Source organism: Xiphophorus maculatus, chromosome 16 (genome assembly GCF_002775205.1).
Source record: "Xiphophorus maculatus strain JP 163 A chromosome 16, X_maculatus-5.0-male, whole genome shotgun sequence".
Taxonomy (NCBI): Eukaryota; Metazoa; Chordata; class Actinopteri; order Cyprinodontiformes; family Poeciliidae; genus Xiphophorus; species Xiphophorus maculatus.
In genome coordinates, this window is record NC_036458.1 from 13727972 (window position 1) to 13744237 (window position 16266).

General features: G+C 42.0%; 1 protein-coding gene across 1 annotated transcript; it reads left to right on the forward strand.

The window, feature by feature from the left end:
* Window positions 1-1943: 1943 nt before the first annotated feature.
* On the forward strand, window positions 1944-11537 carry LOC102232224 (E3 SUMO-protein ligase CBX4-like). The gene is made up of 5 exons (XM_005808893.3): window positions 1944-2296; window positions 2400-2443; window positions 3097-3162; window positions 6139-6205; window positions 7867-11537. The coding sequence occupies exons 1-5, from the start codon at window positions 2228-2230 to the stop codon at window positions 9262-9264; spliced, it is 1644 nt and encodes a 547-aa protein (XP_005808950.1). The 5' UTR covers window positions 1944-2227; the 3' UTR covers window positions 9265-11537.
* The last annotated feature ends 4729 nt before the right edge of the window (window positions 11538-16266 follow it).

Consider the following 16266-nt stretch of genomic DNA (forward strand, 5'->3'; position numbering starts at 1 on the left):
GCTGCCTGGCCGCGGATAAAAACAGACGTAATGCGTAAATTAGGGGCTTTCGTCGAGCTTTTTTTTTGCAACAGTCACGATCTTAAACCCTCACTGCACCCAATTTATGACTCAAATCCGGGAATTATCGAACGCAAAAAGCCACATTTCGGCGCTTTTTCTCCATTACCATATATGGCAGGGCAGAGATATATCGTGCCTGTATTTAATAGGCTGGCCGCTGCCGCTCTGCTCCTCGGCTTCAGTTGTTTAACCCTTGTGGTGCTGAATTATTTTTGGAGCAAGGAAAACCGTCCGCTTAATTGTTTTTCACGCCCTTTCTGCGACGAAAAAAGTAACGAATTTACTAATTCTGAACCAGCTGTACAGGCGGAGCGCAGTTTGCGCGCAGTAAATGGGAGGATTTGCGCACAGAGGCGCTTTTTTGTGCTCATGTTAAACTCTCTTATAAATCAGTCCACTTGGTGACATTTATAACACAGAAAACAAGCTCCCCGGTGCTGCGCTCTAAGCTGATGGATTTAGATTGTCCCGATGTGGATTAAATAGCAATATTTCAACCAATAACAAGATGGCTTTCAGGTGGCAAACGAACCGAGCGCCGTGGCAACGGATTAGTAAAGTTGCCTCAGGTAAACCGATGGCTGCACTGCGACTCTGCTGCGTGTCAAATTAACGGTGCCCCGCATGGTTTGACTATCAGACTGTGCCTGACCTACATTTGCAAAAAGCTCTCATGTGAAATCAAACTGAGTCCACATTTACAACTGCGGGGAGGGAGCGACAGCATCAGTTACTGTGAAAACAACAGTTTTGGTCACACTTAGACTTTCACCACCATCTTTGTTAATGCCTTGTTCCAGAACAATCATTTTAAGTAGTAAGGCAGCAGGGGTGTAGGTAGACATAGATCTACGCGATAAGAATGTAAAGCTTGCACGCTTTCTTCCAGAATAGCCCATCACCAACTCTGGTGAAAAAGAGGTTCCCCACAGGATGATGCTGCCACTACCATGATGGTATCATCGCGATCTAACCAAATAAAAACATTCAGTAAAATAGTCTGTCTTTGTGCTCAGTGTGCTCCGAAAACACAACAAGCTAGGAAAATATAGAAGGGACCAAAACTTTGGAGAGAAAAAAAAAACTTTCTTATGGTCTTAATGACTTTTACGCCTTCTTCAGTACAACTGGATCTCTGTGTCCAACCGTATTTTGCCCACTTTATGAATTCCAGGTTTGGACATGCATATGCAACCTTTCTAAGATGTTCTGAAGTTTTATGGTGTTTTTATGTGCTTTGCAGCAGCACGCTGCTGTGCATAATTATTATTATTATTTTTGTCTTTCTTTTATGTTTCACTGCCAAACAGCTGGACTTAAGTGGATTTATGGGCACTTTGTTGTTTTATATGATTGTCTAGATCTTCCCAAGGTCCAGAAAAGCTCACACTGTTGCCTAAGTTGTTACATTATATCCACAAGGAGCGAGTTTGCTTTCAAATGTGGTTTTATGTACATTTTGTTAGAAGTCTTTTGCATACAGCTTCATCCGTCCTCTCATCAAACTGACCAGATCTCCTGTTTCTGCTGAGTAAACGCGTCTGCGCAGCATGACGCTGTATCTACCATGTTAAACAAGGAGGGTGATGTTAATGTCTAGATGAGTGTAAGTCAGAGAAATTATCTTCCAGTTTATTTTAATAAATAATGGCAACTGGAGCAGGCACTTCACGTAAAAATGTGCTTAAGGACACATAATCCAGCTCTGGACAAAACGAATATGTTACTGTGGATTTATTTATTTATTTTTATTTTTTGTGCACTTTTCTTCAGATCAGGTGATGAATTTTGAATTTCAAATCACGTCGACCGTTGAAGTCCAGCTTTTGGATGAAGGAAGAAAAAACAAAAAAAAAAAACACAACCTTTCTGCAAGGTCTTCACCCATCTCCCCTCCTCCCGTCCTGACGTCACTGCACGAAAAGAGCTGCTTGCAGCGGCACGGCTGTGAATATCTCTACGCTCACTGCCAGGACCGAGGAGTGTGCAGAGAGAGGAGGAGAGAAGGTGAAGAGAAGTCGATTTTTTTGGATCCAACTGGAAAACTACCGGGCGCGCACGGCGCGGCACGCACAGAACGGAGGGCATTTCAACGTTTTCGCCGCGCACACCCCCTCTCCTCCCCTCGCCTCCTCACTGCGATCGGATCGGACCGGAGCCGAGAATGGAGCTGCCTGCCGCCGGCGAGCACGTCTTCGCGGTGGAGGGCATCGAAAAGAAGCGCATTCGGAAGGTAACAGCGGGGGAAAGCGACGCGTGCACGGCGTCGAAATGTTGCATCTGCTTGAAGGCGAGCCTAATCCAATTTTTTTTCCCTCCTCACACCACCATCTCAGGGCAAGATCGAGTACCTGGTCAAGTGGCGCGGCTGGTCTCCAAAGTAAGTCTGAAACACGCCCGACAAATTGCACCAGCGCAGTCATTAAACAAACAAACAAAAAATAAATAAATAAAAGCATCATTAACGAATGCAAGTGTTGCACCTAGTTATGAAGGGCGTTGCGCGCACGAATCCGCGGGTGTTTATGTGAGTGTGTGTTTCAGTGGATCCGCGGATGCCTTCACTAATTTATGCGAGGGAAAGGGATGGGGGGCGGGGGGTAGGCACAGCCATGTAATCCCGTTTTAATTATTTCTGCTCTGCCAGCGAATTTACGAGACATAGTGGTGCTAAAATGGCCGACTCGATGTTGGAGCTGAAGGAGCGTTTGGATAACACATACACACTCACACACATTCAATTATGGTTGGTCCCCCCCCTTTTGCCTCTGCGGTTGGACATCTTCATTGTTTTTATAATTCACACTGGAAATAAGACACACAAAAAACCTAAACCTATCAGTTGATTTAGCGGATCATTTGTATCCAAGGAGTTTTTCTGTTTTCGCTCTGTCCCTGCTTCAACTGTCCAAACACTGTGGAAGATACAAGGAATGTGTCCGCGGGAGACATGTGTGACAGTTTGAAAAAGGAAGTTTGCACGTGACAGCCCAGCAGCTCCCTGACAGTTGTTGGCTCCTCTCCTCTCTGCAGGTACAACACATGGGAGCCGGAGGAAAACATCCTGGACCCGCGCCTCCTCGTCGCGTTTCAACACAGGTGAGCGACTCTGTGCACAGTGGTGGACTCCGGACCAGGCCGCGCAGCCTCAACTTCAACCATGACCATATAAGGGCATGGGAGGAGGGGCGATGTAATATCTCAACCTCTCCCCACTCCCTCCGCCTCCCCCTCACTCCCTGCTCTCTTGCCCAGGAGAGGAAGGTGGGGTGGCAGAGGGGTCTAAATACTCTGGATGTGATGGTGTGAATTCATAAATCAAGCGATTTGAAGGAAGGACTGGATCTGAGGGAATAAGCATGGATATTTGATATCAGAGGACCTAAATCAGAAGTTAATTAATGCCCAACCAATGCCAGTGGGTCCTGATGGGACGTTTTTATAGAGAAAATGAAGTAAGAGAGTTTGCTTGCCCACTGAAAAATCCTGCTAGGGAGGATTCCCATGTGGATCAAACTACAATTAGATGCCTTTGTTTTTGCATCCCAGGTGGTAACTTAGGAGGTGATCTGCACTGGAGGGCCTAATTGAAGGACTGGAGCCTGGTTGTTTATTGTGGTTTTAACAGGAGGAGGAGGAGATGGCGGTGGCGCCAACGCATGAGAGGAGAGCAGGGGCTGACTAAACAGTCTCATCTTTAAAAGAGATTCAGGGGAGCGGTCAAGCAAAGGGTTGGGACACACATTTATTTATTTAAATGTGTTTATTGTTAATTATTTATTTCTATGTTACTTATTTGTGTTTTGTATGTCTGTCTGTCATTCATTCCCAGCTGCTGGCTTCTCTAAATATGACAAAAACCTGATAAAGATCATTGTGTTGCAAATTAGCAACTAACACCTTAAAGCAACCAAGCCCATGCTGCTTTGTTGGGACACAAAACTACAGACAAAACTAAAATCAAGCCTTAACTTAATTAAATGTGGTGTCCATCTAGCTAGTCTTTTTATACATTTTGTTTTCGGTTCTGCTTTTTCTTCTTTCAGTAATAATGCTCCAGCCTGACCTGTCATTGACCTTTGTCACAAATTTCTCCTTTTTCTTTCTTCCATCATACAGTAGCAGTTGTGATTGTCTGTCACTCACTTCCCTGTCTTCCCTAAATGTATTATATGTCTGTCTATCTTTCTGCAAAGTCATATGGGTATAAATAATTGCCTTCCCTAAATATGCCATCATAAAAAAATTGCTGATGCTGCACAGCAACCAGACCTACTGTACTATGTCAAAGCCAGCAAGACGCCAGACATAAAAAAAAAAAATCCTCTCCCATCTGGACACCCATTTCAAAACTTTCTGGCACTGACCTGGAAGTGGGATTACCTTGAACCGCCCCTGCCTCCCACCCCCTTCACAACTACCTTTCAGAAGATAGCATATCTTTTCTCCAGATATTTGCAGACGGAGGTCACAGCCTCAACACAGGCCTTAAAAAACAAACAGAATCTCTCGACTGTTACTTTCAGAGGCCAGAACGTCAATTAATTCAAATGCCAGTGTCACTTAATCCTGCACAACTGTATCTCACGCAGACCCATGAGGCCTCTGACATATGCTCCCTCTGTAGGCCAGCAGCCTGCTCAGGGGGCCGAGTGAAGACGTGATGGCTGGGGAAAGGAATTCGCCTTTCTGAAAAGGCTAATTGACACATAGCGCTTCTCAACGCTTCTAGTGTACGGCTCTCATATTCCCCCGCAGTCCGCCTGCCTCCCCTGCCTGAGTGTATAGCTGTGTGCTGGGATGGCTATGGAGAGCTGCCTCTGCACTCTCTGTTTCTGCATGTGTGTGTGTGTAGCGGATTCCTCTCTGCTCTCATCGGATGGGGGGAAGGGGACCCGAGTCTGTAATTGCTAAACCTTGTGTGAATAGGGGTCACCCTGTTAGACGGCGTTTTCCAAATTGCACGCATTACAGCGGTGGGGACTGTTTATTGTGACAATCTTCTGGCAGCTCTGATCGTTTGAACATCTGCAGCACGAGGCCGACAATGAGGGTGGGTGTTGGAGCGCGCCTGGGGGAAGCATATTTACAGCTGGCCTTCGCCCACCTCTGCTTGTTTATGAGACGATGCTGAGTCAAGGCTTATATCAGGGGGCGATTTCTCACACATGGGGCTGTCCTTGATCTGACCAGTTCTGTTATAATAACACGCGTCCCAGTCCCTTCTCATTAGAAATGGTTTAGAAAGGTTTTCCATAGACTTTCTGTGCTCCTTCACTACCAAGTTTACAGTACAATCCAAAACTATTCGTATTCCTTAAATGATTTCATATTTTGTCACGCTGAAACTGCAAACCTTCATGTTTTATTTGGATTTTTCATATAAGAAATATGTGGAGTATGTTTCTTCCGTCTTTGGATATCTATATCTTTTCTTGTGCGTTCCTGTGGTAAATATATCTCAACTCTTTCAGATTTAGAATTTCAGTTGGATTTCAGGCTGGACTTTGATTGGACCATTTTAACAGAGATGCGCTTTTATTTTTTGTAGCCTCTAACAGCTTTTCTCCAAGTATCACCGTGGTTTTTGCCCTATCTGTCTTCTCATTAACTCAATTTTCTTTGTCCTTGCTAAAGAACAGATGTACACACACCATATTGCTGCCACCCTCATGTTTTGCAGTGGGAATGGCGCGTTCAGGCTGTTTTGATTTGTTCCATCTAAAAAAAGGGAATAAAATACATTAAATTTGTGGTTGCAGCATAAAATGTGGAAGATTTCAATGTCTGACTGTCAGAGGAGGAAGGGTTGACGCTTCAAAGACGTCCCCTAATTGAATTTCTTGAGGATAATGAGAATATGGAATGGGCTAATTACCATGGAGAGCTATGCAAATAGGGATCAAAATGCTTCACAGCATTTGGACATTCATTACTGCTCTGAATCACGGCTCCACTTTTGACCTTGAATAATAGGTGGAGGAAAACGAGCGAAAACCTGTCGTTTCCAATGAGGAATAATTAGATTTTGAAGGTGTCTGGTAATGCTCATATAATGATCTTTTCTTTTCTCAGAGAGAGGCAGGAGCAGATGATGGGATACCGAAAGCGGGGGCCGAAACCAAAACATCTTCTGCTTCAGGTATTTTCTTGATGATTCATCACCACACTGTGGAAATAGCCTGACTACTAAAAACACATCAGCGAGTTTCACTTTGTAAGCGGTTCGAGAGAATGGGAGCACAGTCAGGTGCGCCACACCTGCTGTCAGTGTGCTTTTCTTTAAGTGCAAAAGAGAGTGTGGGAGGGAGCCCTCCACAGTGGATTTATCTTGACACTCAAACTGAAACTATGAACCTTGCCTGAGGTTCAAAACATGCTGCTCGAGTGTACTCATTTTATCTGTGGGCTTATTAATTTTCATGCAAAGCAACCATGCAAAACCTGGTTTTTACCTTTCAAAGCGACTATAAATCTTCCTTTTTGCACCAACTGGTCTTTCTTTTATATCATGTTTTGGGACAAACAAATCATAATCCTTTGACTCTCTTCGCTGAAGCATTTACAGCAGCGCTTTTAGAGCCAAGTGTGATTATATACTTCGAGTCTGTCCCAATTGCTGTGCAGCATTGCTCCCGAAGAGGCGTGCCACGTGGCCGGCAATCGGGGGCAGAGCGTGACATGTCTGGTGGCACTTGTGTGACCTGGAGGTCGCAGTTCGGAGCGTCTTGATCGTTCCGCTGCAGTGCCCCTCTGACGGCTGCGGGGTCAGTCAGGGGTAGAGGGCGAAAGGGGCGTAGGCTTTAAAATGAGTCCTGATTGGTCGTTTTACTCTTCCACCTTATTTCATGGGGGATAATCAAGCAGCTCCACCTGTAAAACAGACTTTATTGGATTCAAACCATGAAAATGTTGCATCACCTTCTTTTGCAGGGTGTCCGGTTATTTAATTGTAAAGCATCTAGTGCACAACAAAAGAAGATTATCTGGGATCATTTAAGAGATTAGTTTGTAAAAGGCATTAGCATGCATCATAAATAAACCGTAAATTAAGTCAATCGATGCAAAGCGCATAATCATTTCAACAATTCACTATTTTAATATGTTAAGGCAGAAATCTGTGTAGCAGGTGGTTCTGCTTTTGATGTTGGTCCATTTGCCTAATGGCAGCAGATCAAAAGGTTCAGGTTCTCTGCAGGGCATGCCTTCTATTGCTTTTTGGGATCAACAGATTAGATCAAATGGAGGAATTTAAAGATAATATATGAAAATACAAATAACAAAAAAATTGGATAAAACTATACTTTGCAGGCCTTTCTTCATTTTGCCTTTCTGGGATTGTCCAACAAATTACATCAAATGAATGATTTAAAAGGTAAAACCTAAACATATAAAGTGTATAAAACAGATGTGACAGATTGCATAGACTCCAAGTGACCGTTTAGATCCCCTCACTATTTGCAGGACCCACTTTTTAATTGTGAGATTATTCAACAGATTAGAGCAAAAAATGGAAAAATAAAAATATATATAAATATATTTTTATTATAATAAATATAATATATTAAAAAAAAAATATATATATATATAAAGATACAAAAAATCACCCTTTCAGCTCCCCTCATCATCCTTTGGCAGGGTTATTTTCTCCCATATTACAGACAAGAGAAGTTGAGGAGGCTATTGTTATTATTTTCTTTAAATTTTGGTGCCTGTAGTTCACATTTTTCCAGAGGTTTTATCAAATAAGGGTGTCAGAATGTGGGTAGAATGATTAACAAACCTCTCCTGTCTTCCACTAAGGTGCCATCATTTGCCCGGAGGTCAAACATCCCAGCGGGATTTGAGGAAACGGTCCAGGACACAGAGGGAACCTTTAAGTTGGATCCCGTCCAGCGTCCTCAGCCGCAGCATTACCAGCTGAACAGCAAAAAGCACCATCAGTACCAACCCAACAGTCAGGAGATCCCTGCTGACTCTCTGAACAACAGCAAAAAGAAGTTCATCTACCAGCTTAACAGCAAGAAGCACCACCATTACGAGCCCGACCCACACATGTATGATGCACAGGTTTCGAGGCTGAAGGAGGTGGTCAAAGTTCAGGAGCCAGCCAGTAAGCTTGCGAATCCTGGGTGGAACCTACCTTTGGCCCTGCAGCAGAAATGGATCCGGAACAAAGACACTGGGTGCTTGAGCAAAGTCAAAGAGTTGGCGGTGGAGGTGAGGAAACCGGTTAAAGATGCGCAAAGTGAGAATGCACTAAAGCCCAACCCTAAGGAGGCTACTCTGCCTAGTGCCGTGAGCAGCAAAATGAAGATAATCAAGAACAAAAACAACAACGGACGCATTGTTATTGTCATGAGCAAATACATGGACGGCAACAAGGTTCATGGAGCAAAGGATAAACACAGGGAATCATCAAGAGACGAGAAAACGCAAAGCTCCAAAACACAAGAGAACAATCCGCCGCCAGGGGCCAAAATGACTGAACACCCGGAGAACGGGATTCCCAAAGAGATCTGTAAGGGCAGCTCCGTGTCTGTTGCGGAGCATCCCTTGAAGTGTTCCCCCAAAGACAGGCATTTTTCCAAACCATCTCCGAGCACAGCTGAGGAATACAACACCGAAGTGGCCCGTGGCCAGGCGGATTTACCGGACGACTTGCCCCTGCAGCTGACAGCCAGCTCCCCCCCAACATCTTGGACCGCCGACACGGCCATCCCGACGCCTACTGCCGTTGACCAAATCCGGATCCCCTCGTTCCCCTGCGACCGGAAAAGGAAGCTGTCGGATCCGGTGGAGGACAGGAACCTTGGTAAAATCCTCCTGGCGTCCAGGAGCTTGAGCGTACCGACGGCTGCGGTGACGCCGCCTCAGGACAAACCCATGGACCTCCACTGCAGCGTGGCACGTCGCAGCAGTATGTGTACAATGTACGACGCGAATGGAAGCCAGGAGGAGCCGATGGACCTCAGCTGTCCCAAAAACAGGAGGCAGGTGGAGGCAGAAGTCCAGCCACCGGTGGAGGCGGAGCCTGTCGTTGAAGACACACCTCCTCCAAAGGAGAACACGCAGAAATCCTGTGAAAAATCTCCAGAGGAACCTGCGAACAAAATATCCCCTTTTATGGGGAACATCATCATCACTGACATCACGACAAACAGCCTCACAGTCACCTTTAAGGAATACGTTTCTTTCTAAAAAAAAAAAAAAAAAAAAAATGGGACTCCCAGCTTCTGATTGGCTGATCTTGTGAATATGTGCATATGTAGAAAAAATTAAGAAAAACACAAGAATTTTGTACATATTGAAATTTATAATTTATAAGTCAAATCAAGTATGTTTCCTATGACATTTTATACTGTAACTCCAATGTGATGTTGTAGCCAAGAAAGTGCCCTCGACTATTTGAGCGAATGCATCACTCTGATGGGGGATTCTCCACCAAAAACAAACAAAAAAAATCTTTGTCATATTGAGCTTAAGGAGGGAACTATCGCCGTTTTTCATACTTGTACCAAACTTATAACCTGAGATATATGAAGGTTTATACATGTTTCGTATTACTAATATCTGTTCATGTCGGTCGAAGAGAAGATTTGTGAATGGACTGCGGTTGCAGATCGAATTTAAAGCACTTAATGCATTTTCATATGTTTTGCTTGTGTCACTGCCGTTGGAGAAACAGTCACAGATTATTTTGTTGCTGTAATAGACAGACCCCTTATTGTGGATTGGCATATTATTTTTGTGCTTTGTTTGTGGGCTGTTTAAAAAGAAAAAAGTTACTCGCCGTGACATGCAAATTCAAAAAGCGGGTGTGTCAGGATACAGTGTAAACATGAGCTGCTGGGCACAGGCATGTGTCTGCTCCTTTGAAGCAATCTGACTGCAGACTGAAATGAATCAGATCTACAAGCCAAACTTATCTACCTTAATTTTAGGAGATGCTTGAGGTGTTAAAGAGATTGCTTATGTTCTTTTCAAGTGAGGTACTTTAAAGTTAGTGTCGGTAATTGTTGGGGAAAGAAATGATTTTATTGAAAGTTTGTGGAAAGGAGAATAAGTCCTGTCAGGCTAATGGTTTGCCTTTAGTTTATATTATCAACTTAACCCTTCAAATGTTTATATCTGTAAGATGCAATGATGTTTTTAGCAGATATAAATTGCCACTTGTTAAAAAATGCTGTTAAATTTGTGATGTTTTCTCAGCTTGAAATATTCAGACATGAATATTGCTAAACAATATCAATCTGCCTCAGTTGTGTTAGATGCAAATTGCAAAATTCACCAAGAAAGCAAATATAAGAGGATTAATTGAGTTGAGCCCCCAACTTAAATTCTGCTAAGGTCCTCAGACATTGGGCTGGCTCTGAGTCAAAAACACATATCTGTCCTAATACCCATTTATACCCATAATAAATTTAAGATTTATTATTCAACAAGACCCATCACAGACCAAATATGACTTGCAAATTGTGGATATTTTCCTCCGACTGTCCCTCTGGAGTCTTGCGTTATTTGCATGGCACACTTTTGAAATTTCTCCTCTATGGTAGTGTGAACAACCATTTTGAGTTTAATTTGCTTTAAGTTGCTACAGTATGCAAAAATGGGAGACACGTCTGCCTAACTATTATCCTTCTACTAATCTTATATTTTATTAACTTTTTTTTTAAACAAACTCACTGCTATGTGATCTCTTCCCACTACCAGAAATGGAGATGTTACTGATTTTAGGTGCTCAGAACCTCATTTTACAAAAGCAGAATTATTCCTTTTAATATATTTAATCTACTCCCAAATCCCAGAGCTCCTAAAAAATAGTGTCATTTATATATACATATATAAATGACTCCTGTTACTTGAGTTTTGCTAAATCAAAATATATATAAATGACTCCTGTTACTTGAGTTTCGCTAAATCAAAGTTTTGCTTTCTACTTCTTGAAATGCAAGAGCTCATCTCATTGTTTTATCTGTCAAAGCTCACTGTAACATTCTGAAAGCTACCAAGGTTGTTAATTATACAGACTAAATGGGACTTTCCAGTGATGTCCTGGGCGTCCAAGCCGTTTTGATTATTCATGCTGCTGATGGTTACAAAGCTGTGGGATGTAAGCTACAGCAACGTTTGAGTCCTAATGGCCTTTCCCGCACATTTAATGCAAATCCAGTCAGAATGCTAAAACAAAAGGCTGTGTTGATGAAAATGAAGAGTGCTTATTTATTGATGTTAAAGTTTTAGTTAAAAAGAAAGAAAAAAAGCAGAATCTGCGTTCTGTGCTTTGTTTTCACCAAACAGTTTCATCTCGAGGAATTTTCCAGAGTTCCTTTTTGTTTTTCCTTCGCTTCGTCTTTGCACTCTGTTTAAAGTGGAAATGATTGTTATAAAGTATGCTGTATTGGCTGACCATGTATGCCCGGCTCCCTGGATGGTATGTCTCACAATAAAAACGGGAGATTTGACCTGTGGCATGTTGTCGCACTGGTATTTCTAATCTTTATTTTTTCTTCATTCTGCAGACTTTGGTATTTTCCCGATTTCCAAAAAGAAACAAATTTTGGAAGCAAAAACAAAACAAAAACTGAGAGCTAAAAGAAAAAATAACTTGTGTTTATGAGGCTGAGCTTGTAAAAACAGATTGAGTTGCATAATCACAAACTATTCTGCACAAAGGGCTTTCTGTGTTGCGTAACTGCACCGGTCACTCGTGTTATTAAAACCTCAGCTGTGCATTATTTCCCTACTTCGACTTGAACCCGAGCAGGAATGTAAACATCCAACCCGATCGGAAAGTGGAAGAGGCCAGAAGAAGCGATTGTGTAATTTTAAATCTTATCATGGAGGAACAAACCTTTATGGAAGGTGAATAATCAGTCAATGGGGGTGTGCTTTGCAGGAAATGGTGCTGGGATGACTTCTAATTATAATGTAGCCGATTCTTCCTGGAACAGTGGGTAAGTTGTTGTAAAAGACTGTGTTTAGGTGGCCTTTGTCACAGTGACAGAGCAGTTTCTTGGCTTTTTTTTACTCCACAATATCGTCAGATATCCTCACTCTGCAGGATCACAAAGCTGAATGAACTGCAAACTCTGACCTCTTCGTGCCTCAGCCAAATGTTGCAGGGCCTCCTCAATAAAAGGTTGCTGAAGGCCTGGAGCCAAGAGTCTGCTCTCAGGGCACAGACGGAAATAGTTTTTCTGTTGTTGCGCTGAACTGAGATCTCAGGCTGAAAGATTAACTGTTGAATGCGTTTACTCAGACAGAAAGGTCCTGGAATGTGTGCAAGGTGTCTTTTAGGAGGCGCCAATCAAAGAATGTTGACTTAGACAACTCAGACAGCTTTAAAAGGCAGACAAAACGGACAAAACGCATGCAAAAGACTTTCAAAACAGCATCAATTATGGACATATAGAGGACGAGCTGGCGCCTCATTTTCTCAGAAAACTGTAAATCAGTCTAAATGTTGAGCATTTTCAAAGGTCGGGTGAGTTTTAAAGTGGTAAGATTATTTTAGACAAACCTCTGGGATTGAACCGATCAGGTCGTCCTGAGGTATCAGCGAACTATGCAGCTTCTCTGTGCCCAACTGGAACTTGAATTCACACAAGCATGGTTTACAGTTGCACCAGCAAATTCTGCAAATGTGGTAAAGTTGCATCCACTTTTTCATAAGTTAAAGCAAGTGTTGCGTTCACAAGAAGTTGTTCAAGAATTATTAACTCGTTGCTAATTAGGCTACAGTTTAGATACAGACATTAAAAAGTTAGTGCATTTCATGAACTTTCCCCTGAGCTGGGAAGGTTAGACTGAAACACTCAAAACCTTGTCAGTGTCAGGTGAAAAAATGTTCCCAGAATCTGAATCTATTTTAAGTAAGATGATCTTAATTTATCTGACTTGAGCATTGTATCCCAGCTGCTACAATAACGATAGGGGCCATCTTTTTAAGTTTTCTGTCTAATTACAATTTTTATTCAAAGTCTTTTTTACCTTTATTTGTTTTTTTTGTTTGTTTTTTTTACAGGCTATGCTTGTCTTCACCTCCATCCATCAGTTCTGACCTGCTAATGTTTGGTCTCAAATTGGACCCCACAGCATGATGCTGCCATCACAAATTTTATACATATATGTACTGTTGGTCTGTCGTTCCTCTTAATGTTCTTCAACACTTTATCATTTAAAAAGAAACTGGACTGCACTTGTACATAAGCAGAAATGAAATTTTAAACCAGCAAGAAGTCAGACAAACAAAGAAAAGTTTTGTTTCCTGCTTTTGTTTTGTTTTTTGGGGTGTTTTGTCAAAACATTCTTATTCAGTGTGAATTTATGCGTTTTGGCCACTTTAGGACTTCCATATTTGGTCATGAGTAAACACCATTTTCGCAATGTTCTTAACTTTCATAACCTTTTTATTTTTTTTAATTTTCTTCACACATTCAAAGAGAATCTTCGCGAACTTTGTTGTTTAAGTATCTCAACATGTGACTGAAATTTGATCGGAAATTTGACTTGAGACTGATGATATGTCTTGGCGCATTTGAATTTATGCAACTTCCCCAAAGTAAACGGAGTAAATAAACCTACAGAAAAAAAAAAAAACCTTCGGGTTTTGTTCTGCAGGAAGTGGACTAAAACAATTAGGTGTATCAAATGCGTCAAGCAAGGCACATTGAAGTCGCAGATTAAAACGGTCACGCACGATTTAACTCTTAAAAGCCAAGTTCCAGAGGCATTTTCGGAGGGGGGTGTGTAACTGGTTGGATGAGAGCCCTTATGGCTTTGAACCATGTGTGCGTCAGCCCGCCATGCATCAGCGGCTGTATAGGAAACTGAAACATCTCTGAGCCGACCAACGTATTTATAGACGAAGTGTGATGTTTCACATTCCCCTTTTATCATAGTACCAAGCTGCAGCGGCGGCGGCGGCGGCGGCGGCTGCTGCTGTCTGCATAAAGTTGCTTTTATTTTAAGGCTTACGTGTGACCCGCTGCAGGCCTGTGATGGCCTCAAGATTGCAGAAATGCATTTGGTTATTATGTGGAAAATGAAAATGAAGCTTCTCTTGAATAATGCCTCTGTTGCATTGGTTGACGAGTTAATTTAAGCTTTAACTTATGAGTCATGGGGATGCATTGTCATCAAGGTGCATGTCGGAATATGTCAAACCTACAGCATGATAAATGACAAGCGCGGTGCATTCTTCACATGACGCTTAGCTTCGCCCTGAAAATCATGCAAAGCTGCAGGGTCACGCGGCTTCGAGTTTCTGCCGTGTGGTTTTGTGTCTGAGGCACCTTTCAGCACAAAATGTCGCTCGGAGAGTAAGTGGGACAGCGAGCGGTGAGCAGCGTGTTGCCCAGAAACCAGAGAGCCAATAATGTTCTCACAGAGCCTGCTCTGTGCATTCATGTGCGCCCGTCGCCATTGCGGCTCCCGCTCTCGTCCAAATATGGAGAACCGCGGCAGCGGCAGAAGCGGCGAGCCGTGTGCGCGCCGCGCACCAGCACCAGCCTCCGCAGCAAAACCGTGTAGGCTTCAGCCATTCCAGCACCGACAGGAAATGTCGGTCTGCGCGCTGAGAGTATCAAAATGGTGGTTCATATGTCGACGGAGGCTGCCTCAGCGCATCTTTTGTCCACGCCGTGTCTCGCCGCCCCGCGTCTTCGTGTGCGCCGCTGCCGGGGAGAGTTTCATCAGACGCGATAGAGCAGCGAACATGTCAGTTTCGCGTTAACGATCGGGGGATAAAACCAGAGACATGCGGCCGCCTGCAGCTTTAAACGGTGCAGACAGACTGTCTTCTGGCTCAGACAGGGTCCTAATTTAACTATTTGATTTGGAATATGTTTTAGAAAGATAGAAACTGACTGAAAACATCCTATTAGGGGAAATCTGCGGCAAGGTACATCTTCATTCGACAACACCAAGAGCAAAGAACAAGATCAACTTCGCACAGATCGAATTTTTTTTTGTCCCTTCATTTCTTTAACTGTTAAAATATAAGTTCTCCTAACGTGATGCCACCCCGTCAGTTTAATCCCTCTGAGTTCAGCTTTTTCAAAGCCCCAAAAGGGCTTTTTTTTTTTTAAATTATCAAATTATACAATAATAAATTCAAATTATTGTTGAGACAGTCACAACAATCTTCTGAAAACTTATAGTCACTAATTATTTAACTGAGCGACATAAAATTTATTTATTCACTTAATCGACTCACACAGGCCTGCCTGTACGGGCTGCCCAGCCTACATTTTAATCTCGTTACAAACAAAAAACCTCAAGAAGAGGAGTATGCCACAGTACAATATATTCCAATTACTGCCCAAAATGCTGTCTTGACTTTGGATCGTTCTTATCAGAATAAAGCTCCTTGGCTTTCCCTTTAGCTCACCAGAAACAGCGTAGGTCAACTCAAATAAGACTGTTTTCATAGCAACATTTAAGATGTTTCAGACCCGTGAATTTAGCTTAATTTATTTTTTACTCGTAATTTAAAAAGGCTGGTCGATGTAATGAGTTTGGGAAGTAAAGAATTGTGCGCAACTTTTCAAGATTTGGCCCAAATCTTGGAATAAAAGGACTTTCTTCTTCCCACAGGCAGAAATTGTTGTTGTAGTCGCTCAGTTTAACTGTAAATCTGGAATGCGGAAAATTGGGACACAGAAAGAAGCTTAATTAAACCACAAAAAGAAAAACAGTCTGTAATGAACCTGGATAAAGTAGTAAGAAATTAAGCAAAAAAAAAAAAGAAAAACAAAACAGCGCTCTGTGAAGAAGTCAAGAAAAAACAAATACAAATCGTGGTATCCTATAACAGTTCCTACATTTAAATTAACCATGGTGTATAATAATAATAATAATAATAATAATAATAATAATAATAATAATAATAATAATAATAATAATAATAATAATAATTTTCAGAAATAAATATATTTAATTAAAAATAATAATTATAATCATTTAATATCTACATATGTTATGTCCATATTTTCAGAAAACAAGGAAAGCAAATGAATATTTAAGTTTAAATAAATAAATAGATAAATAAGTAACAAAGAAAAATATCATTATTGTTAAAAATAAAAAAAAAACACCCTGCGCATTTTTGCATTATTTTCCCAACCATTATGAAAAACTGTGCATATGTGGAGCTTTACAGAAAGCCAGAGATGATTGCAAGGGTTAAACGTGAAA